At 38.0% G+C, this 27,685-nt stretch overlaps 1 protein-coding gene, 4 long non-coding RNA genes and 2 pseudogenes across 7 annotated transcripts in view; 3 read left to right on the top strand and 4 right to left on the bottom strand.

Moving 5' to 3' along the window:
• Window positions 1–538: 538 nt before the first annotated feature.
• Window positions 539–6,982, top strand: LOC148736232 (uncharacterized). Its single transcript, XR_015999168.1, has 4 exons — window positions 539–680; window positions 5,350–5,380; window positions 6,017–6,142; window positions 6,466–6,982. It is a non-coding gene; the product is annotated as an uncharacterized LOC148736232 (long non-coding RNA).
• On the bottom strand, window positions 2,576–5,749 carry LOC111339340 (somatostatin receptor type 5). Its single transcript, XM_022945990.2, has one exon. It carries the CDS (start codon window positions 5,244–5,246, stop codon window positions 4,239–4,241), a length of 1,008 nt encoding a protein of 335 aa, XP_022801725.2. The 5' UTR covers window positions 5,247–5,749; the 3' UTR covers window positions 2,576–4,238.
• Window positions 6,983–12,295: 5,313 nt separating the features above from the next.
• LOC148736227 (uncharacterized) overlaps window positions 12,296–27,685 on the bottom strand; it is a 17,152-nt gene continuing 1,762 nt past the window's right edge. For both annotated transcript variants that reach the window (XR_015999361.1, XR_015999362.1), the window contains exon 2: window positions 12,296–13,925. This is a non-coding gene — a long non-coding RNA (uncharacterized LOC148736227). The remainder of the gene's footprint in view (window positions 13,926–27,685) is intronic.
• On the top strand, window positions 13,795–14,816 carry LOC148736231 (uncharacterized). Its single transcript, XR_015999360.1, has 2 exons — window positions 13,795–13,961; window positions 14,275–14,816. It is a non-coding gene; the product is annotated as an uncharacterized LOC148736231 (long non-coding RNA).
• LOC148736230 (uncharacterized) lies at window positions 14,630–18,504 on the top strand (annotated as a pseudogene).
• Window positions 18,505–22,017, bottom strand: LOC148736229 (uncharacterized; annotated as a pseudogene). The gene is made up of 3 exons (XR_015999270.1): window positions 20,468–22,017; window positions 19,787–19,885; window positions 18,505–19,289 (listed from the first exon to the last, which is right to left on the bottom strand). The product of XR_015999270.1 is annotated as an uncharacterized LOC148736229 (transcript).
• On the bottom strand, window positions 22,973–23,570 carry LOC148736228 (uncharacterized). Its single transcript, XR_015999501.1, has 2 exons — window positions 23,474–23,570; window positions 22,973–23,008 (listed from the first exon to the last, which is right to left on the bottom strand). It is a non-coding gene; the product is annotated as an uncharacterized LOC148736228 (long non-coding RNA).

The raw sequence follows: 27,685 nt of genomic DNA, 5'->3' as shown, positions 1-27,685 counted from the left end.
CAGCAAGAGGCCAGACGAGTTTGAACTATTTTCAGAAATGACTTTTCTGTCTTTTCTCCAGTTTTGACCAAAGTCTCTCTCATCAGGTTGTGACGCCGTTATACTGAAATAATTTTCTAAGGCACTCAGAATAATTTTTTTCCGAAAAGAAATGTTCTTCGTGTTGGATTTCGAAGCTCACGCCCCATTTACTGACCAGAGTAATAAAACTTGTGATCATTTTGAGAGGAAGTCACGATATTTTCATATAGACCCCTGTTATCACCTGTAAAGTCAATAAATAGCTATAAAAACTGCGCCAGTAGTGTCGTCGGAAGCCTACCGTAGACTTCCGCTAAAGTAAGAAAGGTTTTTCTGCCACTTTCGGTTGCAGATGCTCGATGATATCATTACACTTTAGATCGACTTAATATGAAAAGTCTGATTGGTCGAGAGCATTTGATCAATACACAATAGCGTGTGAAGTTGACATGATCATCCAATATCTGCAGCGGATATCGCATATCATGTCGACTTCAAAGTCTGTCTAATTATATTCATTTCTTTATTCCTTAAGTCGTGGGTAGAGGAGAGGGAAACTGGCTTGCCAATTGATAAGATGGATTCCGAATTTCACAACTCAAAAGTAGAAGAAGAATACAAAAAAAGAACAAGTAACTAAATGCAAGGACTGTTTCGAAGTAAGGTTAAAATAATTTAAACATAGGTAAAAAGGAAGTTACCAAAGTTTACCTAAAGAAAAAATAAGTCATAGGATAAATGACAGAACTGTTTCTAATTTAACTGGAAGCATAAGAAATACTTAAGTTTAGGCATAAAATCAAGAAAAAAAAACCAAGGAAGAATAACGATGAACAAGATGAACATAAAACGCAAATGACAAAAGGGTACATTTCTCATTAAGATGCACAAACCTTTACGATGTTGCTTCAAATCAACGGTGCAAATCTGATTACGGCACTGATATTCAACTTCTACTGATCTCTACACTGAACCTGGCAGACTGATGCCTCCTTCGCTATATCTGTATAACCTTCCGATCTGAATTTTTTTTTTTTATCATTATTGATTATACAAGGACCGCATCAGGGAAGTTAAAAGGAGAACAGAGAAATGACAAGAAGAGTCGTAAAACGAATAATGTTCATGTCAGTTTGGCGATGGATCGATCATTATTTTGTCTCACAGGAAGACCATTGTGTTACGTATCGATCGATAAGTTAAGCACACATTCTCAGATTTTCTCTTTTCATTTAAATGGATTTTGATTTTGATATCGCAAAGCGTTTCCGTTTCAAATATTTGTTTGATCCACTCTTTTTTTCTTTTTCTTTTTCTTTTTTTTTTTTTTTTCGCGTAACCCGCACACGACTATTTAAGGGTAGAGTTTGATCAAGACCTGACAACCAATATCTTATTATTAAAAGCTGATGGCTTAAAATATTCCGTCAGTGACTAGATCCGGCTGTCTTTGGAGAAAAAGAATCACTGGCCTTCTTCATGTCTCCTTGCGGACGTCATACCGCAAATTAAGGATCGTTTACATTGCATCATAAAACATTACATCTGACGATGGGCTCTTTTTTACGATTCTTTGTTTGATTTACGATTGAGTCGAGCTTCAGATCTCGTTGGCTAAAACGTCTCACTACATTCTATTACATTTTCCTTGAAGAAAAAAAGTTAGAATCGAATTCCCGCAAATCAAATTACACAGTAGACGCCGAATTTTTACTATCTTCCTCTCATTAAAAATAGTACGTCTTGATATCCATCAGAAACAAAATATGGTGTCAGTTATAAATACGATTGGCGTTTATGGTTACAAAGGAAGTTTTATTCGAACGCGCGATAAAAATACTTGAAGATCTCTCCTTTATCGCCGCAGAATATAATCTGAGTGTGAGAAGCAAAGTAACCTCTTTATTGGACTTTTCGAGAAATCTATCCAAAAAAAGAATAATTGCCATTCTTAGTTGGTACTATATCGTGATCTCAATTCTAAGTCACAGGATTGTGTAAGTATACTGTAATTAGTTCTAGGCCGGGTTGTTGAAAGCTGGTTGAGATAACCCACGGTTACTATGAAATCGAACTTCAGATCTGAAAGTTAATAGTAAAAATTCAATATAACTCTTTTTGTCTACAATTTTACTATTGAATGCTTTAAAAAGGGCAGAGAAAATTAACTCTAAAAGGCTTTAGAACATATGAATAAAGAAACCCGGATTAAAATTTAATCCTGTGTGAGCGCTAATCCGGCTTTCGAACAACTGGGCCCTAAGTATCAAGAGTACAGTCGGAAGTTCACTCACCTTTATTAGGCGGTAGTCATGCGAAATAAATTGCTCTAAAAGCCTTTAGGTCTCACAAAATTTTGTCTATACCTGAGAAACACCATTCCTGATTAGACATTTGATGTAGCTATTAATTTGTACCAACACCACAACAAATTTTCTAATCGTACATTAGGCGATGGAAAATTGATCCTCAGAAAAAAAAAAACCTTTTAATGATGCTTGAAAATGTCCTTCCGCTGAATGCAGACGAGTGGAATATTTAATAATTCTAACAATAACGATCATAAATATTTATTCTAGGAAGTATTTTTAATAATAATAGCAATAATTATAATAAGCCTAAACATTCTATAATGCTAAAAAAGAAAAAAAAATTATGATTTCTTAGTCACCCAGCTCTTACCCCTACCCCATACTCCATCAAAAATTCATGAATTATGTTTGAACAACCGAGACCGCACTCTGAAACGAAAAAACCCAAGCTACATCATACAAAAATCATACTTATTACCGTCATTTTCCTCAGACTATTACCAAGAATGATTAATCATAGGAAAATGTTCATATAAAGTCACGATACTCTTTAAGTCTCTGAGTTGGTTTATGGGATATTCCAATTTCTTCAGCACAACAAAAGTTTAAACAACAGTAGTCCAGCAGACTTTCCGCGATAGCAACGATGACTCTGAGATCCTCCACCAAATGTTGGAACAGAAATGGGCGATCCAAGTGGGATACAAGATAAAACTCGCAAAGTCATGATATTATTGTGCATACAATCGTTATATTTCCCAATTTACGTTGATTTACCAATTGCTTTATTTTAATATTTGACGAGTGAGTGATAAGTTATGGCATTTTTTTTTAATTAGTCTCACATCGCACAGCTAAACGTCTTCATACATGCTATGTGGCCACTTAACAGATGCGTAAGTCAAACTAACATCACAGCAAGGTAGCTTGAAATACTCAAGTAAATCGTATGACTTTGATCTCAGATTGAAGAAAAAGCTTTTTTAAAGTTAAGTCGATGTTGACGTCTCTACGGCAACGTCGTCCCCCTTGACAGCTATTTAGCCTTGCGACGCAATAGTCATAGTCTTTACAATAAACAAGCACATGACAAGAAGCTAACATCTAGAGTATATTATCTTCGAACAACATTATCGCACCAGAATTGCTATCAAAGAAATTCATTGTTGTTTTTAGATCTTTTAGAGTGAATTTAGATTTAGTAAACAACCTAGGCGCCTATTCTGTTTATAAATAAAGTTTTAATGAAATGCGTATGTAACTCCTATAATGACGAGAATGAAAAATCAAATTCAGATTATGATGAATCCTTGCTCTGGGATGTGATCGGATTAAAAGTCTATCTCTGCTAGATTTTTGCGCCAAACAGCACTCAAATAACATTCTAATCACGGTGTTTGTAATAGCAAGCAGAAGCGACTGAAACGAGGGCCTGGCACTACTGTATCTGAAGTCGTGATTTTAGGAAAAGAAACTAGAAATTATAGTAATTCCTTATGATTTTATCTCCCCAACAATTTTTGCCTGAGGTAGTTTTACAGAGTTTTTTTACGAGGGAGCAGCAGCCAATTCTGGGTCAGAGTGCTTAATTACTTATCTCTTAGGTGTTACATCCTTACTACTTATCATTCTGAAATCAGCCCACGCGAACTACATGCAAATATCAGAATGGAAGTAATGATTATGTCCTTCTCTACTTAATGTCGACTAATACCATATTCTAGATATTAGTTCTCTCCTCACTTAATTCTAGCCTCTCTCTTGAAACCATAATGACAAATTGTCGCGATCACTTCGTATGGTAAGACCATTGGAGTTACAAACCACACACTTTTTACTTTAATTGAGATCGCGTATTTCAAAACCTTGTACAGACAAACCTGTTACTATTTAATTGACAGATATTCACAGACACTTTATCAGACATTTGCTATATAGATTCGTCATCCCTTTGCGAAAGGACTTGCTTGCTATGGAATAAATAACAGGATTTGCGGAAGAATTTGCTATCACAAATAATGTAACTGCGAACAACGTATTTTCATAGTAGTCCTTTTCCGCAAGGGATGGCCAAAACGCCAGAGTGAGGCGGAGAATAGTCAAAGGAAACATTGTAATCGCAAATACAACAACGACAGGTGTTAAGATCTTCTTTGCGCGTTTGTTTTGTCGAAGACGAATACTTTGAACGCCGGTCACAGCAACTTGCAAATTGCCTTCTGCGCCATCTTGGCCCCTTTTCATGGCGAACAGGAAGTTACTGCTACGGTTTATTGCTCGTGATATTGCTAGATAAGTCCAACATATGACACCAAGAGGAATAATGTAGCCAAATGTGGTCAACAAACATAAATACAATTGCGCAATAATCAAAGAAGGCCAAATTGGCCCACACCATACTCCGACCTCGCCGGGAGGCAGCCCAAAACTTACCACAAAATACAATGGTAAACTGAAAAGTAGAAACGACGCTACCCAAATACAAACAGCGGTTGTCTTCGCATATTTCAGCGAAATTTTGTTTTTGTTCCTGATTGCTTTTCGCGGAATAACTATTTCCCGATATCGCACGATGGCGATGACAACAATGAACCAAACGGAAGTTCCATGAAATATTTCAGGTATCGGATACGAGTACAGGCAGACGAACTCACCAAGAGGCCAGTTCGTCGGCGCGTTTTCCCTGATGGCTACCAGCGGAAATGTTAACAACAAAATTCCAAGATCTGCAATGGCTAAGTTCAATAGGTAGAGATCTGTTGTCGTTTTCTTCTTTCCCAGTCCTTTTATAACTACCGCCACCAATACATTTCCAAATATTCCAAACAAAGCTATTAACACCTCAACAGTAAGTTTTATAATACTAAACCGAGACAGTTTCGTAGTGATATAGTCAGTACTCGTATTGTTCATGACAGAAGAATCGTTCAGATCCTTTACCAATGACAACTTGAATATTCCCTGCGAGCTTCCATTGTGTCACGGCGTCGATTCCTGATCTTCTTCTTCTTCATAGGCTCCGGGAAAAGTGTTGGTTGCTGTGAAAGGTAAAACTTAGAGCCCGTTCGAGGTTATGGTATCAAATTCAACAAGGAAGTCCTTTTAGTGTGTTTGCTGTTCTAGTACTATTACCCCCAAGTTCAATAATTCAACTATTCCGTCAATGCAAGGTTCTAACTATTTAACTGAATCGATCGATGTCAATTCGCAGCGGGGAAACTTCAAAGCAAAATCATTCGACAAAATTAAGCGATCACGTTTATGGTACAAATGAGTCAAAAACGCGATCGGATGGAAGTTTGAAATGAATCTTGTTCTTGGTGGAGATAAAATCAAAGCTCTTTCTCTCTTAAGACTTTGTTGCAAATAGCCAGCTGTTAGGGTTTTCAAAAACCGCTTTTTTAATCAAATTTTGCACACCTGCCGATGGATCTAGCTCGTTGCGTTTGGAAAACATCACGGCAGAACCAAACAATGATTTCATACCCAATAGCAGTAAAAAAAAAACTTAGTCTAAAGCCGCATTTCATTATTTTCTTTTTAAATTACTGTTCAGCAGTTTTAATTAAAAGCATAAGCATAGAAATTCTTTAATTTGTTCTGTGTGGCTGTTTTTTAGACCTTAAAAATTGTTTACCCTTAAACGCACGAACTGTTGAATATTTAATTCCTTGACCTTACAGCGAATCAAATCACGTGGAGCAGCTGTATCAGTCATGGTGGCAATCAACAGCGCTTTCCCCCGTGCAGATTTCACAGGTCATGCTGTTTCAAGATTGGATTTGGAATTTAGTTAAGTCCCCCACCAGGTAACCTTTTTTCTTTCTTTCCGTTTTTCCCTTTTGCAATTACCAACTGTAGCAGTTTGGCGTTATTATAATTCTCATTCTTCTGTCGTTATTTAGCGTTTTTATAATGCTAATCAAGTTTAAGATAATGAATATGAAAATATATATACGTAATTGTTGAGCTATATTTTTCCTTTGGACCTCCAAGGAATGATAAAAAGTAAAACGTTATTGAGGTCTTACCACCTTAAGTGATTGTTTATATTCAAAATGTCTTTTCTTTCTCCTTTGTTTTCCTTTGTTTTTGTTTTGTTTGTTTGTTTTTTTTCTTTTTAACTAGCCAGCTGTATCAGAATCCACCAACATGCGTCTCAACGGCCTCACATCACGAGAAAAGCGAAGTGCAATAAAACCCTTGATCACATCAGACTCGAGGTTTGAAAACTGGAGAAAATCATCTTAGGAATATCCTTAAATGTTTCTCAGTTTTAGCTGGGGTGTGTACCGTCACGCAACAGTTTAAATCAGTTGCGCGCACACGAACTGATCGATGATGGATTACAAGTTACAACGCGCGCTGGCTACTACCACGTCTATTTTCTCTGTTTATCAGACCAAAATCAATTTCAACAGAAATTTTCTCCTTCCTCCTGATAACAATTGTTTCATCAAAACCATAGGTGGCATATTCCGTGGCCAAACATATTTTTATCTTCTTACACCAGTTAATTTGAAAATCAGTGTGCGTCAAGTATTTTCGCTCGCGTGCGACTAGTGGAAATGCCCAAGTTGTGCTTCTTATTTATTTTCCATTGTGTAATTTATGATATATATCAGTAGAAATAAAAGGAATTACATATACATTGATATAATATAACTGACTATTTAGAATGTGGCGAGGAAACCCGTAGGGAAACCAAGAGGCTTGTGCGAGCTACGGGCTTCTCATATTTTACAAAAGTCAGGCATCAGTTTTTTTGCCTGACTAGGTGCAAAATATTTTAGGTTAAAAAGGAAAGAACATATACACATATAAAACAAGTGACAAACAGTAGCAGGTACTCAAACAAGCATATACTTAAGCAGCTTGAGAAAAGAAGGGGTTCTACTTAGGAGTAACGTTCGCAATATAGACTTAAACAGGGATAAAAAGATAAAAACGTGTTTGGCGAAGAAAAAAACTGTTTATAATATCCCTCTGAAAACTCAAGAAATCCGTTTTCAACGGTAAGCTGTTAATAAGCATATTGTTGCTTACGCTACAAATATACCTCAAGGATACCAATCAGGATAGCTCCCATCGAAAATATTCTCGCAAACTTATTCCTTAAATTATTTGTTCTTATAACACACAGATAACAGACAACGACCGCGCGCATTTGTCTGAGCATACTTTTGTCTTAAAGGAAAGGTTTTCTTCACTTACAGGTATTAGCTATCAACAAAAAAATTTTCAAAAAAGGGATTTTCGAATTCTATCGTCTCTGAGGACATATGTCCAAATTCATGGTTTCCACAAGAATTCGAAATCTGTCCTACAACGTTTTGAGTCAACATAGTAAGAAAAAAGTGGCTTTTATGGGTTTCGAGAATGGACCTTTACCAAAGGAAGTTTTTTCATCGATGAGTCCTTTCATTAACATTGTATTTAGGCTTGGTACGAGAGCCCAATGGCCCGCTAAACTTTCAAAATATCCGAAATGCCAAAACAATAAGGTGGTTCAAGGGCTTTTTCCTTTGTTAGCCAAAGGCTGAGATGACCTTGAGGTGCGAACATGTTATGGTCGAGAAAATTTTTGTCAAATTAGCCTTTTCCAGGCTTTCAGTTGGTAAAATTTTAACGGAGCAAACTAGTACAGTACTTGGGACAGCGCGATAGATGCGACAGAGCGAAAGCAAGAGAGGTTTGGGTCGAGTCATGTAATGACCCGCCCAAGCCTCCCTCGTTCATTAACGCGCCGTTGAATGTCGTGCTTAGTGTTAATAGAGAGATTTGGCACCGCGTTTACGTGAAACATGAACGCCAAGAGTCATCACGTGACCTTGTTTTTCCCGCCTTTTTTTCCCGTTTTCCGGTTGCGCTTAGCCGTTTCTACTTGAAAGTACCCTGTTTCGCGTTTACCGTGTACATAACATTTTCTTTACTTTTTCTTTAAAAGAGAAGAAATTAATTTCCTTAAAAGGGTACTAAAAAATATTGTTTATAGTTCATAAAAGAGCATCTTTAAATCACCGTGACGTGATCTCACGCGAAGCTAAAGCTGCAAGGTTCAGACTATTTTACGGGGATCGTGAAAGGGCTAGCTGACGTTTGCCGTTTTACGTAAACGCGGTGTTAAATCTCTCTACTAACTAACGTCAGGAACGGCTAGTTTCAAATTCGAAGAGAAAAATAGGCATCCACAAACCCTCAGTAACAAGAAAAATGGAATTAGGTTGAGTGCCTGCGAATTAGCCGGAAATGAGATATTTCTTCAGCACGAGAACAACAGGCCCTGGGCCTGGGCCCCCGTGTGGCTTGAACTATGGGTAAAGCTGTGCGAATATTTGAGATCGAGATTGCATAAGGGTAAACCTTTGGGCTGACATCGTGAGATATTATTCGTGCCACGAGAACCGTACAATCATATCTTTGAGCTTACGAGCAATTTTATTTTTATTACTATGGACAATGAGAAATGGAAGAGATTGAAAAGCTGGCTTTCATACTGAAATACTGAGTATCAATTGTAACAACATACCTGGTGCCCAAATTACAAAAAAGGTTTACATGTAACACCGTCAGCTAGGCCAAAATACATTTGAACTGGTTTTAGAAGCTTAATTTTCAGCCTTCTTTTCATTACTAACCTTTGAATGCTGTTCAACACGAACAGAACAAAAATTTGCCTTTTTCTTGTCGCAACTTTCGAAAAATTCCTTGAAAATCTGATAGAACATACGTTTTGTTTTTGATCTTCTTGTTAATTCTTTGTTGTTTCGAAAATGCATTTAAATCTTCGTCGCTTACCACAATCAATCTCATATTAAGGCCCTTTATGTATTGTAAACAACAAACAAACCAAGTACATTCAGCAAAGTTTGAAAAGGCGGAATATGTGACATTCTTGCTCAATATCACCACTACTGTGGTGTTACATAATTAAGAATAATACGCCACTCAGTTCTCGAATGTAATGTTCGTATTAATTCTATAGAAATAGAAATAGAAATAGAAAATAGAAATAGAAATCTTTATTCTTCCTTAAATATACTCACGTGAATTAAGGAATGGGGCAGAATTAAAAAAGGCTAAAAATTAGGAAAAAATTGGAAAAATAATATTTAAGCATTCGTTGATATTTCTTTTATAAAAAGCTTACTAATCCATGGGGAAAGAAAACGTTTCTGTGGGTCACGTGACGCAACCGTTCTTCAGTGCTTTAATTTGGCGCCATTTGTCTCCGTTCTCTTTGGTTCAAGTTTACACCACTTTTTACGGCATCAGATCACGGTTAAAGCATCCAGGAATGGCCTTCTATGTTCTGTGTTTTTGAGCTTAATCGGGGAATCCGGGAAAATGCCGTTGGCTAGTGTGAAATTGTCATTCTTTTTTCGATGATCGGCAATTTACTCAATTATTGGTGTCTCATGAGGCCATTTGAGATGGAATCTAAAATTCCCGATTGATTGCTAGTTTCTTACAATAGCCTTCTGGTTTTAGAATAGAAAAGCCGTCGTCTGAACGATGGTAAAGTGGTGTATCCAACGTTTTTAATACTTAACTAGCAGCTCGATGTGTCCGCCATATTTGAAGGCGCGGCCTAGACTTCGGAAAACTAGAACCGAGAGAATGTTCTTGCTGCTATAGCAACAAAGCCTTTCCAAGATGGCGGACAAGATTGCAGTGGAAGGGTCATAAGGTTTGTAAGTTGTTTTTCTCGTTTCTTTGGTGTCATTAAGGAGGAACTTTGCTGAATGAAAACATTAAATTTATTTATATGCAAAATTGGTATTTTTCATCTCTATATACTTAAATTTGAGACGTAGTAAAGAAGTAAAGATAACAAGATTTCGACGCTCTGAACGAAGGACAACTTTCGTAATAAAAGAAATCTTAACTGTCTCTCGGAGTTTTGCGCGCACTTCTGACTCCTGAAACCTTAATTGCTAGTAGAATAATAGGATATCATGTTCCTGTTCTAAATTATCTTTCGAGTTTTGGCGCAATGTTCAGATAACTTGAGCTTTTTGTGGGGTAAACATACGCTTCGATCTTGCTGAATTGGTTTCAACGAAACACCTTCACAATTACCGTTTTACATTGTCTGAAGGAATTTAAAGGCTTTTCAGCTGAAAATTTAACGTCTTTTGCCACACGAAGGATTTGAAGAGTTGCTAACTTGAAGGAAAAACATCGCGGCTTTTATGGCGGGATTTTTTTTAACTGTGGCTTCGCGCGTGTAGCTGCAAGGAACAGTGTTAATGATGAGAATGGGAAGGTTATTTACGACAAGGGCACTCGTCTACAGAGGTTCTTGAGTACATTTTCTGAAAACAAAGAAGCTTTTGCTGTTTCTCAGAACACATTCGATAAAAGGCTGCACGTACTTCTTAAAAACTTTAAAAAATGGCGCGGTGAAAGTAAGTCAAAATACTCACATCACTTCAGTTCATTTGCATGGAAATCGCTGTCAGCTCTTATGAAGGGATTACATTCTATCTCGAACTGCCGGGAATGCCAAGTGAATCATCTGCTTTTTCAGACACAATTCCCTCTGAAAACTAATCGACTAAAAGGAGCTGACTCAGTAGCTACATCCACAAAAGAAGCAGAGAATTTGACAAAAACAACCAAGGCTGTAAAATCTTCAAAGAAGGCCATTCGGGATACTGCAAAGAGCATCTATTTGAACATTAATGAGCCATTCAAGAATCTCTACAATATCAACCTTGCTGATGCCTTAACAAAGGTACCTGAAATTGGGCTAACACATGCAAAAACTAAAGTGCAAAAACAAAAGGAAAGAAGAGAAACTGCTAGGCGATTCAAAAACAGTGCTGAAGAACAGTGGTCGAAAGTTGACTGTGACACCATGCTTGGAACGAGACAGTCATTTAAACAGAGAGAGTTACAAAGAAAATCTCTTTATTTTGAGTCACATGAAGAGGTAATCTCCCTCGCAGCCGTTTTTTTTGGATGTCACGCAACGCTCCCCTAAAAGAACGGCTGCTGACAACCGAACTACATTCCTTTCTCCGAATTGGCCAATCACAGCTCGGTTTACATTTTCAGGAACCTTTTCGCGCCAGACTCACCTTTTGACACTCGTCCAATCAGATATCGTTTTCTATCGCGATCCTCATGTGGAAAACACAAGACAAATGGCGGTGCTTGAAGGAGCTTTTCCCAAAATTGCAAGATATCTCCTAAATATCTACATATTTTTAATCGTTTCTCTATTTTTATCGGTGCTGCTTTTTTTTTTTTCTTTCAATAAATTTTTTACGAGGAAATGCTTCCGTGAAACATTTGAACGGGCCAAAATGATGTAACTCTGACGATCGCTTAGACCTAGATTAATGCTTATTTATGAAGCATCAATTACAAATAGGGCATACAGAGCCAAAGTACTTGGTAAAGTTTTGCCATACAGCGAAGATTATACTATCGCTATCATCATCTAAAGGTTATCGTAGCCATCCCTAGACCGGAATGCCTCTCATGTTATCAGAATAATTTTTAAAAGAATCATCGAAAATTGAAAAGACGGAGCACAACAATGGAACAGAAAAACTCTGAACAGAAATAAAATGGATGATGATCACCATCAAAGATTAATTACACACAGCACATCATCAACAATTTATCAACTGTATCATACGGAGATGAATCATGTTTTAGTCATCCGAACTATACCAGAACAAGAAAAAGAAAATGATGATACCTTTCTCAGTTTGTCTCTCTGCCAGTAAATTGATCTTTTACAAGCAAATTGGGGAGTCGCGAAAAATAAACCTTCGTTCCTTGATGATAAGAAAAACTAAAAGGGAGAAGATGACGAGTATTTTGCATAAAAAATTTGTTTGTAAACCAATTACCATTTCCCATTAAATTTTTCAGTTCATTTACTTCCAAGCAAGCCAATAAGAAGAAAAGAACATCGTGGGCCTGCAACCATCTGGTTTAGCATCAATTGAGTCTCAACTAAAAGCAGTTTATTGAAACAGTTTTTCCCTTCCAAACAGTTTTGAGTTAATTGAAAATTTGTTTCAACTTGCTGTTATAGCTTATTGTTAACCTACTTTGTGTTTTGATCATTATCTTTGGTTGACACCGCTTTATCTTAAGATATCCTTGTTCCTTATTTCCTAATTAAAATGCGCAAACTGAAATCTACTGTTGATCTTCATTTGCAATAATATTTCCACAGAGAAAACATCTGTTTCGACGTCGACACAACTCGGACTAGTCTCCCTCGAGGCCGTCTTTTTTGGATGTCATGCAACGCTCCCCCAAAAGAACGGCTGCTGACAACTGAACTACATTCCTTTTTCCGAATTGGCAAATCACAGCTCGGGTTCCATTTTCAGGAACCTTTTCGCGCCAGACTCACCTTTTGACACTCGTCCAATCAGATATCGTTTTCTATCGCGATCCTCATGTGGAAAACACAAGACAAATGGCGGTGCTTGAAGGAGCTTTTCGCAAAGCGTCGTCAAAGTTCAAAATTTTCGAGCTTAAAGCTCACCAGAAGCTTGGAACTAAAAAAGTTTTAGTCGAGAAAGAAGATGTTTTTGTTAAGTTGTCTACAGGATCCGGGAAATCGTTAATAGAGAGTTTAAGCAAATCAAGCACTCCCGCTCATGTTTGACCATGTTACCGATGAAAGTGGTCATATTATTGTTGTTGTTGCGTTGTACCAACGTGCGGAAACACTCGATAATTCGGGCCGATTTCCTGTACCGGTGATAAGAAGCCACGAACATAACTAATCGGGCTCGCTCCAGCTAGCAGCGGACTGGCAAATGAAGAAGTACAAGTAGTGTAGGAGACGTTGGCCGACCTAAATTGCAGTGTTCTCGAAGCTTCGCCCGGTTTGTTGACGGCAAGCATGCGCTTTTTTCCTCCTGATCTCCATCTGTAGGTCGAAGCAAGCGTTTAGCCCTTGGCCTAGATTGAAAGGCGTTATGTATTTCCTTTTGATTATTGATGTAATTTACTATATATTCTGACTTTTATAATCTGTAGTAACCTCTTGAAATAGTGCGAATAAAGAGTTTCAGTTTAGTTTTTAGCTTCTACTTTCTCAGTTGCTCGCTGAAACTTTAACAACCGCTCAAACAATCTAGCGTTTGTGTCGTTGGCGTAGCAGTTGACGTCTATGTTAAGCGTAGATTCTATAATTTAAACGAAATTGTGAGAAGTTTTCCCAAAAATATATACTCTATCTTTACCAGGGCACAACGATGAACATGTGAAACATTTCAAGCTCTCATCGACAAATTTCTCAGTGTTTCTCCCAATATCCACATTTTCGCGTGAAACCTTACGTCATTCAGATTTTCTGGTATGTGATTGGTCTGTTCAATAGACCGCGACCAAACCGCAAGGACAAGAGAAAGGAATGTAGTTCGGTTGTCAGTAACCGTTCTTTTGGGGGAGCGTTGCGTGACATCCAAAAAAAAAACGGCTGCGAGGGAGACTAATGAAGAGGCTAAAAGTCGGACTACGAAGAGGAAAGCACTCGAGGAGGCAGGCCTTCGAAAGGTAAAGCGTCACTCTCCAGATCCCAGTTCCCTTGACTTTGACAAAGATGGTCTCCTACAGGAAGTAAATGCAATGAAAGAGGGTGATAAGGTGAGAATAAACTAAATAAAGATACTTAAAACACTTGGAATAAGAAAATTTTGTTTAAATCATGATAGCAAATAACTTCACTGCATACATGTATGCATGTTAACAATAAACTAACTGTCCCCTCTCTGGCCAAATGACCAGAATTACTTCCATTCCCCATCACTTTACTTTTCAAATGAAAAGACAAATAATAAAATTATAATGAAAACAAAAGGTTTCATATTTGCATCTTCAATATATAGTTCACAAACATTTATTTGTTTTAATTCTGTTTTTAAGTAGTGATTGAAATATTACTTCCCCTTATTTACAGATCAATTTCTCTGCACTGGCTAAGAAATATGGAGTATCCAAGAAGACAACAGTAGGAAACATGGTGGTGAAAGAATTTCTTAGCAAAAATGGCAAGAATTTGGAAATCTTCAAGCCCTTCAGAAAAAATAACCCACTTCCAAGAAGGCAGTTCAACAAAGCCTTTGGAGGGGAGATCACAACACCAGTGCCTCGCACAGGTGCGAGAAACTCTAAGAAAAAAAATTGCAAATGGGGAATACCGCTTGCGTGAGATTATAGCTCCAAAAACCTACCAAAAGCTAACATTGGATTCCAATGGTACTCTCAAGAAAGAATGTTTCACAGTTAGTGGCAGAAAAATACCTCTACTAGAAATGAGGAAAAATCTTTTAGCAGAACATGAGGAAATGGGTTTGGTGAGAGACCACTCAGAGGCTCATTATGAGGCTATGACGAACGAAGAGCTGGAAACTCCCTTGCAGGAAATTGGAGAGTTAAAAGAGAAGCCTGGTGGTGAGATAACAAGGGAGGAACTGGTTAACTCGCTGAAACACTGGGAGCGAACTCGACACCTGATGATCGGAAAATTGACACTCCTTTGTTTGCAAAGTCATGTTTGTTTACCTTTATGATAAAATATTGTTGACATGAAGGTGTTTTGTATATGAGAACGATCCTTCGCAGTAAAGCACCATTTGAGCGATAGTGAAAATCAGACCTGAAAAAAATTTCAGGCCTGTACGGGATTCGAACCACTGACCTCTGCGATACTAGTGCAGCGCTCTACCAATTGAGCTAACAAGCCAACTGGGAGCAGGCCATCAAATTAATTCGATATAAACCCGTAGATGATAAATCAAACCAACAAACATATGAAACATATGTGTGAACTGCGGTTATGAGACGTATATGAGAACGATCCTTCGCAGTAAAGCACTATTTGAGCAATAGTGAAAATCAGACCTGAAAAAAATTTCAGGCCTGTACGGGATTCGAACCACTGACCTCTGCGATACTAGTGCAGCGCTCTACCAATTGAGCTAACAAGCCAACTGGGAGCAGGCCATCAAATTAATTCGATATAAACCTTGGTAGAGCGCTGCACTAGTATCGCAGAGGTCAGTGGTTCTAATCCCGTACAGGCCTGAAATTTTTTTCAGGTCTGATTTTCACTATTGCTCAAATAGTGCTTTACTGCGAAGGATCGTTCTCATATACGTCTCATAACCGCAGTTCACACATATGTTTCATATGTTTGTTGGTATGAAGGTGTTTTATTGACAGGTTTTAGGTGACAAGTTTATACAATAGCAAATCAAGCGTGTAATATAATCCTTCAGCAATCCAAGCGCGCGTCTTCTTGACGTTAGCGACCTAGTTAGCATCGAACTTACACCCTCGCGATCGATCATCGGGACGCCACGATAATGTCCTCCTTTTCTTTCCGTTCTTGAAGAAAATCGATAAAACAGTCAACATTTTGAATTGTAATGTACGATGCACAGCGTTTCACTCGCAGAAAACGTGACACATACTAACTATGGACACATGACTTTTGTAATCTGTGAACATCTTGGTGCCACGTCACGCACCAAAGAAACCATGTGTGTTAGCCATTTCTTCCTTCCTGAGAAACTACTCGAATATTGCAGAGAGTGGTGTCACATTTTACTTCTGATGTAGTCGCAAAACCCTTCGATGTATGCGTGATGGAAACTACTTTTTTAAAATCTTTATTTCCAGATTTTCCGATATCGTTAGCCAAATGTTGCAAAATTCAACAACTTGCATATTTATATTCAACAACTAATATTTATGCTCAACAAGATATATTTTTATTCAACAGTTTACAGTTATATTCAACATTTCATATTTATGTTCAACGACACACATCTTCTTTTCATATTCAACCAAAATTATTTTTATTCAACAACAATATTTATTCAACTTCAATAGCTATATTTATTTTACTCAACAAAATTAATTGTTCAACTTCAGTCCAAAAGTTTTACCCAACAAAAATAATTATTCAACTTTTACCACGAATAATTATTTAATGACATACCTTCTATTATGACTAAGTGTTCGAAAGTTCCCGGACATTGAAAATATCGTCATTCAACAAAATTCCCCGCCCCTACCCCCGAACTACCCCCAAACATGAAACCCATTCCCTTCCAATACGAAGATTACGGACTGGAACCGGATCATTCAATTTGCGCCAAAAATCAAAATGGCAGCCATAACACTGGACGAAGGTTCATTCTTCAGTTGCTTTGAGGATGTTATAAGTTTGTTAAATGTTTGTGAAGAGGGAGAAAACAGTATTTCCCGACCATTTATAGAGAGGGTGATCAATTGCTTAGAATCAGCGGCGAAATTTGTCGAAAACGTGTCACTGATTGTAAACGAGTGCAAAGGAGAGTTGACTGAGGTTGCTGGAAATTTAAGGGTTTTGTTCCACAGTTGATGCCGAAAATTGACAGACCTGGGGTTAAGGAATACTCCAAACTGTACTCACTTAGCATTATATCTGGTAAGTTCACCGGAAAGTACAGCTTGGTATCAGCGAGGAAACTGGCTTTACAATTATAGGAAATACAGATCTTGATGAAATTGTGCGAGCTTTCATGAACGTACAAGGAGGCCTAGTGGGGTATTCAATGGTTCATGGCCACTTGCGAAGTAAAGGTATTAATGTTCAAAGACAACGTATTAGAGCCAGTATTTCGCGAGTTGATCCGATCAACTGCCGCTTAAGATGGGCAACAGTGGTTTCCAGAAGAGCCTATTCAGTGCCTGGCCCTAACAGTTTATGGCATATTGACGGCCATCACAGTTTGATTACGTGGGGTTTCGTTATACATGGTTGTATAGATGGCTATTCTCGTTTAATATGTTTTTTGAAGTGTTCTACAAACAATAGAAAAGAGTCCGTTGAAGGTCTTTTTCTGCAGAGTGTTGAAAAGTATTCGTGGCCTTCTAGAATACGAACTGACCATGGAGGAGAAAACGTGTTGACGTGGGAACGTATGACTGCATTTCGAGGCCATGATCGTGGATCCGTACTTATTGGAACTTCTACTCGTAACCAGAGAATAGAGCGTTTATGGCGATACGTATTTCGATGTTTCGGTAACGTATTTTACTACACTTTCAAATCCATGGAGGAGTCTGGTTTGCTTGATGTTACCAACCCCCTACATTTGTTTGTTCTTCATTATGTCTACTTGCCCAGAATTAATGCTGCAATTGACAGCTTCGTTGAGGCCTGGAATAAGCACCCCATAAGAACTGAAAGAAATTGGAGTCCGGAACAAATCTGGTCCAATGGAATGATAGACAGAGTTAATGGAAGACTTGCTGCAGTAGCTGATGTCAGAAGTGAAGCTAACATCAAAGGGCATGAGCATGAGTGGTATGGTTTTGACCCTGATGCACCACCACCACCTGATGATGGTCTGTCTACTGTCCAAGTCAATGAAGTGGATTTGGATTTACCAGATAACATTATTTCTAGGCTGTCAAATGAGATCAACCCACTTGGGAATTCAAGTGCTTTTGCAATAGATATATTCCAGAGGGCACTTGAATTTCTCGAAAACTTGCTTTCCACCCATAGTTCTCAATGAATACTTACAAAGGCCACTTGGGGTTATGTGATGATAACCAATAATGCCTATGAGACATGCCTGCAGGGGATCATCCCATACATAGCTGTATTCAACACTGACAAGGTTAAAATGCCAATGAGTTTTTTTTCAAATCCCTACCATTTCTTGCAGGAGCGTATCTTAACAGAGATTAAGAACTGAATTTGTGTTTTATCAGTGTATCTTTTGAAGGAAAAACTGATGGTACGACACACACCTGTTTTGAATTTTACTGTTATGGTACATGGCAGATTGGAACATCATTCAAACTGAACCTGCTTAAAATTATCATGAAACTCAGATAGCCAGGTAATGACTATGAAGCACTGATTTTCTTACAATGACAAGTCCCAGCCACCTTTCATATTATATCTTCTTTTTTTTTTTTTCGGATGAAGTATACGTCCTCAAAACTGAGGCACTACCTACCCAAACTAGCTGACCCATCCCTATCTCTCCACCCCTATTCTATAACTCTGTTCCATTTTTAATAATTTGCCCATGCAAAGCATTTTAAGAAGAAAACAATAGTTCAGGTTGATCCACTTATTTCAATAATTATTAAAGAGCAACTCAATAAAGATTTGCATTTATTACTTTTTTGTGTGTTATTTTCAATAATAAAATCAGAAAATGAACTTTGTGTATGACAAAAGATTACAAATTTATGGCTATTATTCCCAGGAATCAGCACCAAACATAAACACCAGTTATACTGCTAGGAAAGGTAACACAACTAAACTTATCAGTGAATTAAACAACACAACATTGAAAAGAAAGTTACTGAAAAGCAGCACCAACATTAGTTGTGTGTGTTGTTACCACTGTAAATGAAGTCAAAATCGGCCATAAGGTCAATCGTGACTATTCACTTAACAGTGTTCAGACCGAGGTAAAAGACTTTCCAGATGAAGAAAAGGCTGAATTTAAAGAGAGTTCAAACAGACCATAAGAGTGGAAATGATCAGGTATTAACAATGTAAAGGTGCATGTTGATGAAGAGATGTACTCTTCACAATGAAAATTTACATTTATTGCGAAGTTCTGTACTGAAGGCATCATCTTACTTCCAGTGCAATACTGCATTAATTGCATCAACCTGGCACTTGATGACTGGTCAACAAATCTATTCATCATCATCTTGATTTCCTGTGCTTGGTCTCTTAATTCATCTGGATATTTGAGACACTCTGACTATTGCTGGTGTCAGCTCAACAGGTTTAAAGGTGAACACACTCTCAAACAAATGTGGGTGCTTTGACATCTCATCAAGAACACCAAGGGTGATCAATCCTTTTCTCAACTGATCCAAAGCCATTTTACGTTTTGAAATGACCTCATACATGACTATTGATTGGATTATTTTCCCTTTGGTAGACATCTGAAATAAAATTATGATATTAACAGCAATGTCCTAATAGAGTGCAACATAATTCTCTTAAATTTTAGCAAACAAATAGGGTGGCACTTAGGTGGCTTCAAACTAATCAACTGAATAAAATTGATGGAAACTTAGTATGTAGCCATATAAATCTTCTGAAAGTGTATTACTGTTAAATGAGGTGTCTTACTTGAGAGAAAGGAATGACCATATCATCTCTGGTACCATTATAATCATAAAATGATATATAATTGCCATGTATATACCATCTCAGAAAATTTTCTGATATATTAGAGCTACTGTATAACCATCCTATAAATAGTTCCCATCAGACTCAAGACAGCAGTGAAATCTCAGTGCATGTGTAAAAGTACATCTGGAAATTCCTGCATTGATTTTGCTATTTCACAATCTCAAGAATGAATAATATAGTTTATGCAATGCCACGGGTGACATGCATGACAGAACATATATTTTTAATGTAAATTAAGTTCTACCTGCAGAACACTTGTCTCTCCACAATTAGCCATCAGATTAATTACTTCACCATTCTTGGCTAGCTCTCCCAGTTCAACATAACTGTTGACATCCATTAGCTTTCAATAAATTTGCAGAAATAAAAATAATCATTACTCATAACTAGAATGTACATGTACTGGTGGAGAAGTTTTATTATTTGAATAGTAGGTATAGGTGAAAGGTAGGCCCTTTTACACCTTTCAGCAAGCCATTCCAGGAAATCTTCATGAGAAACATTTTTTGCATGCATGTGCATTTCAATGCTCAGGGCATCTTGATTGTAAACTAATGCACCTTCACATTTTATCCACACTACTTTTCCATACTATCAAGTACAAAAACTCCTAGACCACAACCACCATTTCAAAAGCACTTGCCACATAAATTTTCTAGTAATGGGAGGCTTACCCAATACTGGCTGATAGTTTCGAAAGAAACTGTTTGGGGCTGCGTCGGTGGGAGTAATGAAATAATTTGGATATATCAACAAAGTTGAAATGGTAAATTGGCCACCAATACTGGTTGCTTTGGCATGTTAAAGAGTGGATTGTTTAATGGGGTGTCCATGAGGTGCGGTGTACACTTACTGGATTTACTGTGGTTTTAAGGTAAATCTTTGCTTTGCTTTAAATTACACTCAAGACATACTGAGCATTTACCTGTAAGACTATGTTCCTGGACATTGGACATGGAAGATCCCAAACATCACAGTATGCAAATGCACACATGACATCTCCAGTCACAAGGTAATAAAAACAGGGCAGTGCCAGACATGGAAATCCAGGGCCTCCTTGCACAAGTGAATGGGCAATCATTTTCCCAACCATTTCAAACATTCCACTCATGACGGCCTGTGGTTGGTAACTTGGCACCTTGCGGGCTTCTTCTCCTTCAAACAGCAGCAGTAGCTTGCCCTGTACTAATCCTTCAAATAAGTTAGAATAAAACTGTCTTAATACTCCACCACTGTCAATGGCAGGCTGCCCTCTAAAGATAATTCTTAAAGGGCAGGAAGCATCAAACTGAATGGACTTGTAATAGGCCACTGCATCTTCAATTAGATCATCTTCATCAACTTCTAGTTTCTTTCTTTTTCCTGTTAACTTATTTCCTAAGATGTTGATGATCTGCACTAATGAGTCAAGGTCTTCCTCACTTACAGATGGCAGCAGTTCCCCTAGTGTTGCCATGTCACTCTGCCTGCTTGGACTGGAAATAAAGGACACATTACTGCTTAGCAAATCAGCAGAGGTACATGCCCCAGATACACTTGTACTGTCCATGTTAGTAAGGCCGTGGTCAAATGGTCCATTCTCTGCAGATGCATTCGCTAGTGCACTCTCAGATTTCTTGGGTATGGAATTAATCGACAATTCTGATGAGAAGAAAGGTGACTTCATCAAGTCCTCGTCGTCCTCACCTTTAGTCACTATGGGTGATGGCTCATCACACGCTTCGATGACTTCTTTTAGGACATTTAAACGAATATAAAGCTTTCCCTGGCCACATAACTCTTTCACGTGTTTATAATTCCATTCAAGAGATTTTCCTACAACGGGGGTAGTTACTTTGTTGCGCTCTCGCTTAACAAAGTCAAAATGATCTGGTCTTACGAAAGGGAATCGCTGCTTCAGTACCTCTGTTATGCTTTCTCTGATTTCGCTTTCCGACTGGCCTGTTCCCAGCTCAAAGTAACCTTTCAGTAGAATCATATCGTCGGTAACTGGGTAATCAGGGACAAAGCCATTTTCATCGAGATCTTCGGGCTTGTCGAGGAGATGAACAGCTTTTGGGTGTAACTCTTGTTTCATTTGTTTCTCCTGTTTACCTTTGAGGCGCCATGGATGATTTGTTGCAACTGCGGGCCTCTTTTTTCCCTTGTGAAAAGAAGACGAAGAAGAAGGAACCGGGGTGGCTCTGGCGGGAAAAGATGGAACGATGCCCGGGGCGATAGAATTTGTCATCTCTCGGCTCGCAGATCTTGCTGAACTTGCTATAAGGTCGCGCGTTCTCATTAATAACGAGGTATTACTTCCCGATCGTTGAAGAGCGATCTCATTTCGAACACATTCTCTCACAATTTGTGTCAGTTCTTCCCTAACATCACGCCCTGATTCGTCTTCCGACGCCATCTCTATTCATGGGCGTTAATGGTCGGGGCACTGGGTCCGCAATGCAGCGTATTTAACTGGGGTAGGGGCGGGGAATTTTGTTGAATGACGATATTTTCAATGTCCGGGAACTTTCGAACACTTAGTCATAATATACGGAAGCCGAAAAGGGACAATCCAAAAATATTTTTCAAATCCCGAAAAATATTTCAAATCGCAATATTTATTTTAAACTCACTGTCGAAAAGTTTGACAAATCCAAAGATATTTTGCAAATCCAAAAAAATATATAGAAATCCAAAAAAATTTTTTCAAAATCCGAAAATATTGTGCGAATCCAAAAAGATATTTTGAATTCCAAAAAAATTTTTTCAAAATCTGAAAATATTTTGCAAATCCAAAAAAATATTTTGTCACGTGCTATTTGCGCCAGCAGTCACCCAGCGTTTTCTTGCCATACAAAATGGCGAAGGAACGAGGATAGAACATGTTCTGTCATAAATGTGGAAGAGAATGTGGGAACAATGAAACATTCTGCCGTTGTTGTGGAACACTAAAATGGCGTGAAGAGGAAAGCGTGTTGTCCAGCTCGGGAGACGAGAGACTGGCTATAGAACATTACTTTAATAAGGGAAAACGCTACGAGACAAACTGCAGAAATTGCAGAATAGAGCAGTCCGTGTGTTGACATTCTCTAACTATGATGCTGATGCAACTGAGCTACTCGAGTTTTTAGGGTAGAAAAATCTTGCACGCCAGCAGGAAATCCATAAAGCCACCATGATGTTTAGATGTCTGCACGGGCTAGCTCCAAGGTATCTATATTCAAAGTTTACGTGGCGTGACTCTGCTTATGACCTCAGGGACTCTGAAAATAAGCCTAATGTTCCACTACCGCGCACTAATTATTACAGAAAAAGCTTTAGCTACAATGGCGCCACATTATGGAACAGTTTACCACGCGATAAAAGGAACACAGAGTCTCTGGGGTTATTTAAACGTAAGATCAATGACATTCTTTAAGTTTAACGCACGGCATTCACGGAAACCAGCTTTAGTGTTATAGTATGTAGTTTTAATTTTAAATATCTTAGCTGTCGCGTTCCCGGACCAAGTCCTTGCGGGAAGTATTGATCCGGAGTTCGCCGAGTTCAACCACACACTACAGGCCTGATTTTTAAACCGATTTATTCCTTGGTTACCACTGAAGCATGCGGTGGAAACTACAACATTAAAAAATTTACGCGTTACGCAACGGAATAGCTGCGAATAGTGAGAACTCTCCGTCAACGAACGAAATAAGTGGCAGAGGATAAACTAAAATTAGGCTTAGGTTATAATTCCTGCTGGCTGTGTGAAGGCAAAAAGATTTCTCCAACTCCCAAATTTCTCCGTAGAAGCGACGAACGCGTGTATCTTAAAGCTTACAAAGGTCATTCCCGTTACAAAGGTCGTGAAAAGATCGGGTTACGGGGTTGCGAAAGATGGCGATGATTAACTAAATTACACGATAAAATCACGTGCGTAACGCAAGTGTGTTGCATTGTTCGTGACATTAGCGTATGTGATATGTATTTTTATAGGCTGATGAATTGATCGTGTCTAAATAAAGATTACAATACAATACAATACAATACAATTTCGTTACGAGACCATTGTTCACCTTCTGGCAGAATACCATGGGATTTCAATGAACGTGAGGACTTTGAAGAGAAGGCTACGTCACTATGGGTTACAAAGAAACCATCTTCATTCAGAACACATTGTTCGGGAAATAGACGAGAAACTGTTGTAAAATGAGGTTGACAGGCCTACACGACTCCCCAGCGCGTGTTTAGAGTAGCCTATTCAAAGTTTGGCCCCATTGAGTATGTCTTTGGGCGACCGTCCTCTTTTGTAAGATACGAGAAACGGATTTTTGTATATTTCGTTGAGTAGTGGTTGTGTTTCTATTAAATACCAGTGTCTCATGAAAATTTGCTTTAGGTTTGGCACTGATGGTTGGTATTGTGTAACACAAAAGGCAAGATTCGTTGGTTCGTCTTTTGTTTCTGTTGAAGAGCTAATTTCCTGTTTTTTAATTCACTTCTGAGAGGGTTGTGCTAATGAGGTCCTCTCGGTAGCCTCTCTTTAGCAAATGCGCTTCATTTGTAATTTTCTCCTCAAATACTGTTTGAGAGGAGTTTGTTCTTAGAAGTCTTAGGGTCTCCCCTTTTATGAAGTCTCTTTTAATTCCTTGTGGGTGACAGGAACTATAGTGTGTATACAGAAATGTCTCAGTTTGTTTAAAATGAGTACGCACATCAGGGATTGCGTCTTTTTTGAATCATTCGCCTTTGTAGATGTACAGCTATTTTTTTCACTGTCTCGATCGTTAAGTTGTCTTGATTGCTTTCAGCTTGCGCCACGCGCGCTGATTCGATCGTACTACAGTTCTTAGTGTTCCCATTTAACACAAAATTTTTTTGGATTTCAAAATATTTTTTGGATTTGCAAAATATTTTCGGATTTCGAAAAAATTTTTTAGGATTTCAAAATATTTTTTTGGATTCGCAAAATATTTTCGGATTTTGAAAAAATTTTTTTGGATTTCAAAATATTTTTTTGGATTCGCAAAATATTTTCGGATTTTGAAAAAATTTTTTTGGATTTCTAAATATTTTTTTGGATTTGCAAAATATCTTTGGATTTGTCAAACTTTTCGACAGTGAGTTTAAAATAAATATTGCGATTTGAAATATTTTTCGGGATTTGAAAAATATTTCTGGATTGTCCCTTTTCGGCTTCCGTAATAATAGTTACACTTAGTAATAATAGAAGGTATGTCATTAAATAATTATGCGTGGTAGAAGTTGAATAATTATTTTTGTTGGGTAAAAATTTTGGACTGAAGTTGAACAATTAATTTTGTTGAGTAAAATAAATATAGCTATTGAAGTTGAATAAATATTGTTGTTGAATAAATATTGTTGTTGAATAAAAATAATTTTGGTTGAATATGAAAAGAAAATGTGTGTCGTTGAACATAAATATGAAATGTTGAATATAACTGTAAACTGTTGAATAAAAATATATCTTGTTGAGCATAAATATTAGTTGTTGAATATAAATATGCAAGTTGTTGAATTTTGCAACATTTGGCTAACCATATTCCGAAGAGTGTTTCTTGCGAATTCGAGAGCGTACTTATCGAACTAAGTAATCTACGCTCACCTATCAAAGTATCAGGCGTGTAATCTAATTAAAGCGTTCTATCCGGCGACTTTAGCAGCGTAACTTGGAAGATCACGATGGATCCTCGAGCCTCCACAAAAATGTCCTTTCCAAAATTCCTTTTCTTTACGAAATCGATAAAATAATCAACAAGTTGAACTGTAATGTAAGGTGCGCAGCGTTTCGCTCGCAGAAAACGTGACACATGTAATCTGTAAACATCTTGCTCTCTCGTCACGCAGCAAAGAAAACATCCGCGTTAAAGTTATGACTCCTAGAGGACAAGAGATTTTTATGTGTTTGGGTGCTCTATTATGCGAACAATTTTTGCCGATTCGCGAGTGGAGTTGCCAAGATATCGTCATGGAAATATTTTTTTCTCAGTAAATTCAGCAGCAGTGAAGTGTTAGTCAAAAATGGTGCCATTCGGAGTAAACGTTCTTTTCTTTACTCAAGAAAAAAATTTGGGGGAGCTCTGTTGTTGTTTCACAAAAGCCCTTTAAAACTGAACAAGTTGGAAAAATCGTAATTCTATTTTAAAAAGCCACACCAACCCGTATTATACCGTTAATTTCAAGTCGTTTTATCAGTATTTCCTTCAAGCTCTGACTCCGGCACCCACTAACAAAGCGCGATTTTTTAATTCAATATCCACTATTGACGGAAAATGTTGTGATAAATAAGTTGTCCAAATTTACGGCTACGCAGACCAGCCACCATTCCTCAGAAATTCCACTACAAAATTTTATCAGTGGGAAAGCAACAGGAAGAATTAAGAAAATTTTATCTTTTCCGAATCATTTCACAGAAGGGAACGTAATTTCAGAACGTAGCTGTCTCAGTTTTACACCGACTGTTTGCCCATTAAGAATGCCGCACGCAAGCTTCATCTCACACTGAGAGGAATTTCCTTTTCAAATTGTGGTCACCTACGTTCCATTATACTGTTACCACATCACTCAAGTTGACATGTACTAATAGGAACTGGTTTTTCATTGGTATGTGAAACCACGTATAACCACTTATAACATTAAAAAGTTGAGCAAGTCGAGGTTAAGCTTTTTCAGGAGCAAGTAGAGAAGGTGTGAGAATTTGCAATTTCAAATTACGGGGTAAAACAGAGATGCGCGCCCCAGGGTTGAAGTATCTCCTTTATAAAGCATACACGCTGGTTAGCTCCAAGTGGCTAATTTAGAATTATTCACCAAACGAGCCAGCTCCTTTTTTACTCGTTTGCTCCTTTGTTACCGTTGCCGAGCCAAACGGGCCACTAAAGTAATACGCGCTTTTAGGGCTGGGTGGGTTCGTGATTGAAGTATGAATCAACAAGCTGTAAGCGAGAGAAATAAAAGAAATTTGACGAAGAATGGCGAGAAAAAAATTATCATCGAGAAGGACTAGAGTTAGTGTTTTAAGAAGTCATCATGTGCCGGCACCCGACCAGCAACCATAATAAAGGATTGTCACTGGCAAGATGTGTTTCTGCCGAGAGTCTCCTGAGACTCAGCAGGACGCCTTTGCGTTCCCATCGACGGTCTTTTTTCAAGTTTTTAATCGGAACAACTTCACAACAAGATCAACCTTAACAAAACAATTTTTTCGGATAGCGTATTTCGTAACCTTTCCATCAAGAAATATAGTTTACGGTAATTACGCTTCAAACAGTGCGTTGACAATTTCTTTTGGGAAAGACACCCGCGAAGGAATATTGTTTTCATCAAGATGTTAGATCGGAGACATGCGCAGTCGATTGCGTGTTGTATATCCGGGATGTTTGTAATGACATCACGTAGAGTGCACGTAGAAATATCGGTAGACAGCCGTTACAATTTTTGCCGATTCGCGAGTGGAGTTGCCAAGATATCGATCAAGTACTACTTCATGGAAATATTTTTTTCTCAGTGCATTCAGCAGCAGTGAAGTGTTAGTCAAAAATGGTGCCATTTGGAGTAAACGTTCTTTTCTTAACTCAAGAAAAAAATTTGGGGGAGCTCTGTTGTTGTTTCACAAAAGCCCTTTAAAACTGAACAAGTTGGAAAAATCGTAATTCTATTTTAAAAAGCCACACCAACCCGTATTATACCGTTAATTTCAAGTCGTTTTATCAGTATTTCCTTCAAGCTCTGACGCCGGCACCCACTTTGACATTGAAACTACCAGTTATTCCATTATTTCGACTATTGTCCGAGCAGTCAACAAAAGGAAGTAAAAAACAATGGCAATTAGAAAGTGCCGTACACGCTCGTCACCTCGTTCTCCAATATGACATTTTAGAACTAGAATAATTCCAGAACTTAAAAATGGTTTAGGCTACAGTGACAATCTTGAGATGTTTGTTGATTCCTCTTTCGTGGAATCAGCAAACATCTCAGCAGGTTTCAGAGCGTGACGTGGCACCAAGATGGTTAAAGATTACATGTGTCACGGTGGGCGCTATCCATTTGACCAAAATTTTCGAGATTTCCGTTCAGAAATCGAATGGAACGGGAAACGTTCCGCGATAAGTTTTCGAAAATTTAGGAATACGTTTTTAGTGTACCCTCTTAGATACGG

This window comes from Stylophora pistillata, chromosome 3 (assembly GCF_964205215.1).
Source record: "Stylophora pistillata chromosome 3, jaStyPist1.2, whole genome shotgun sequence".
Classification (NCBI taxonomy): Eukaryota; Metazoa; Cnidaria; class Anthozoa; order Scleractinia; family Pocilloporidae; genus Stylophora; species Stylophora pistillata.
Note: the sequence above shows the minus strand (reverse complement) of the source record. Positions and strands in the feature narration are given on the sequence as shown.

What these genes read in the sequence shown, in the direction of transcription:
- LOC111339340 (XM_022945990.2), bottom strand. Translation starts at nt 5,246, where the DNA reads ATGAACAATACGAGTACTGACTATATCACTACGAAACTGTCTCGGTTT.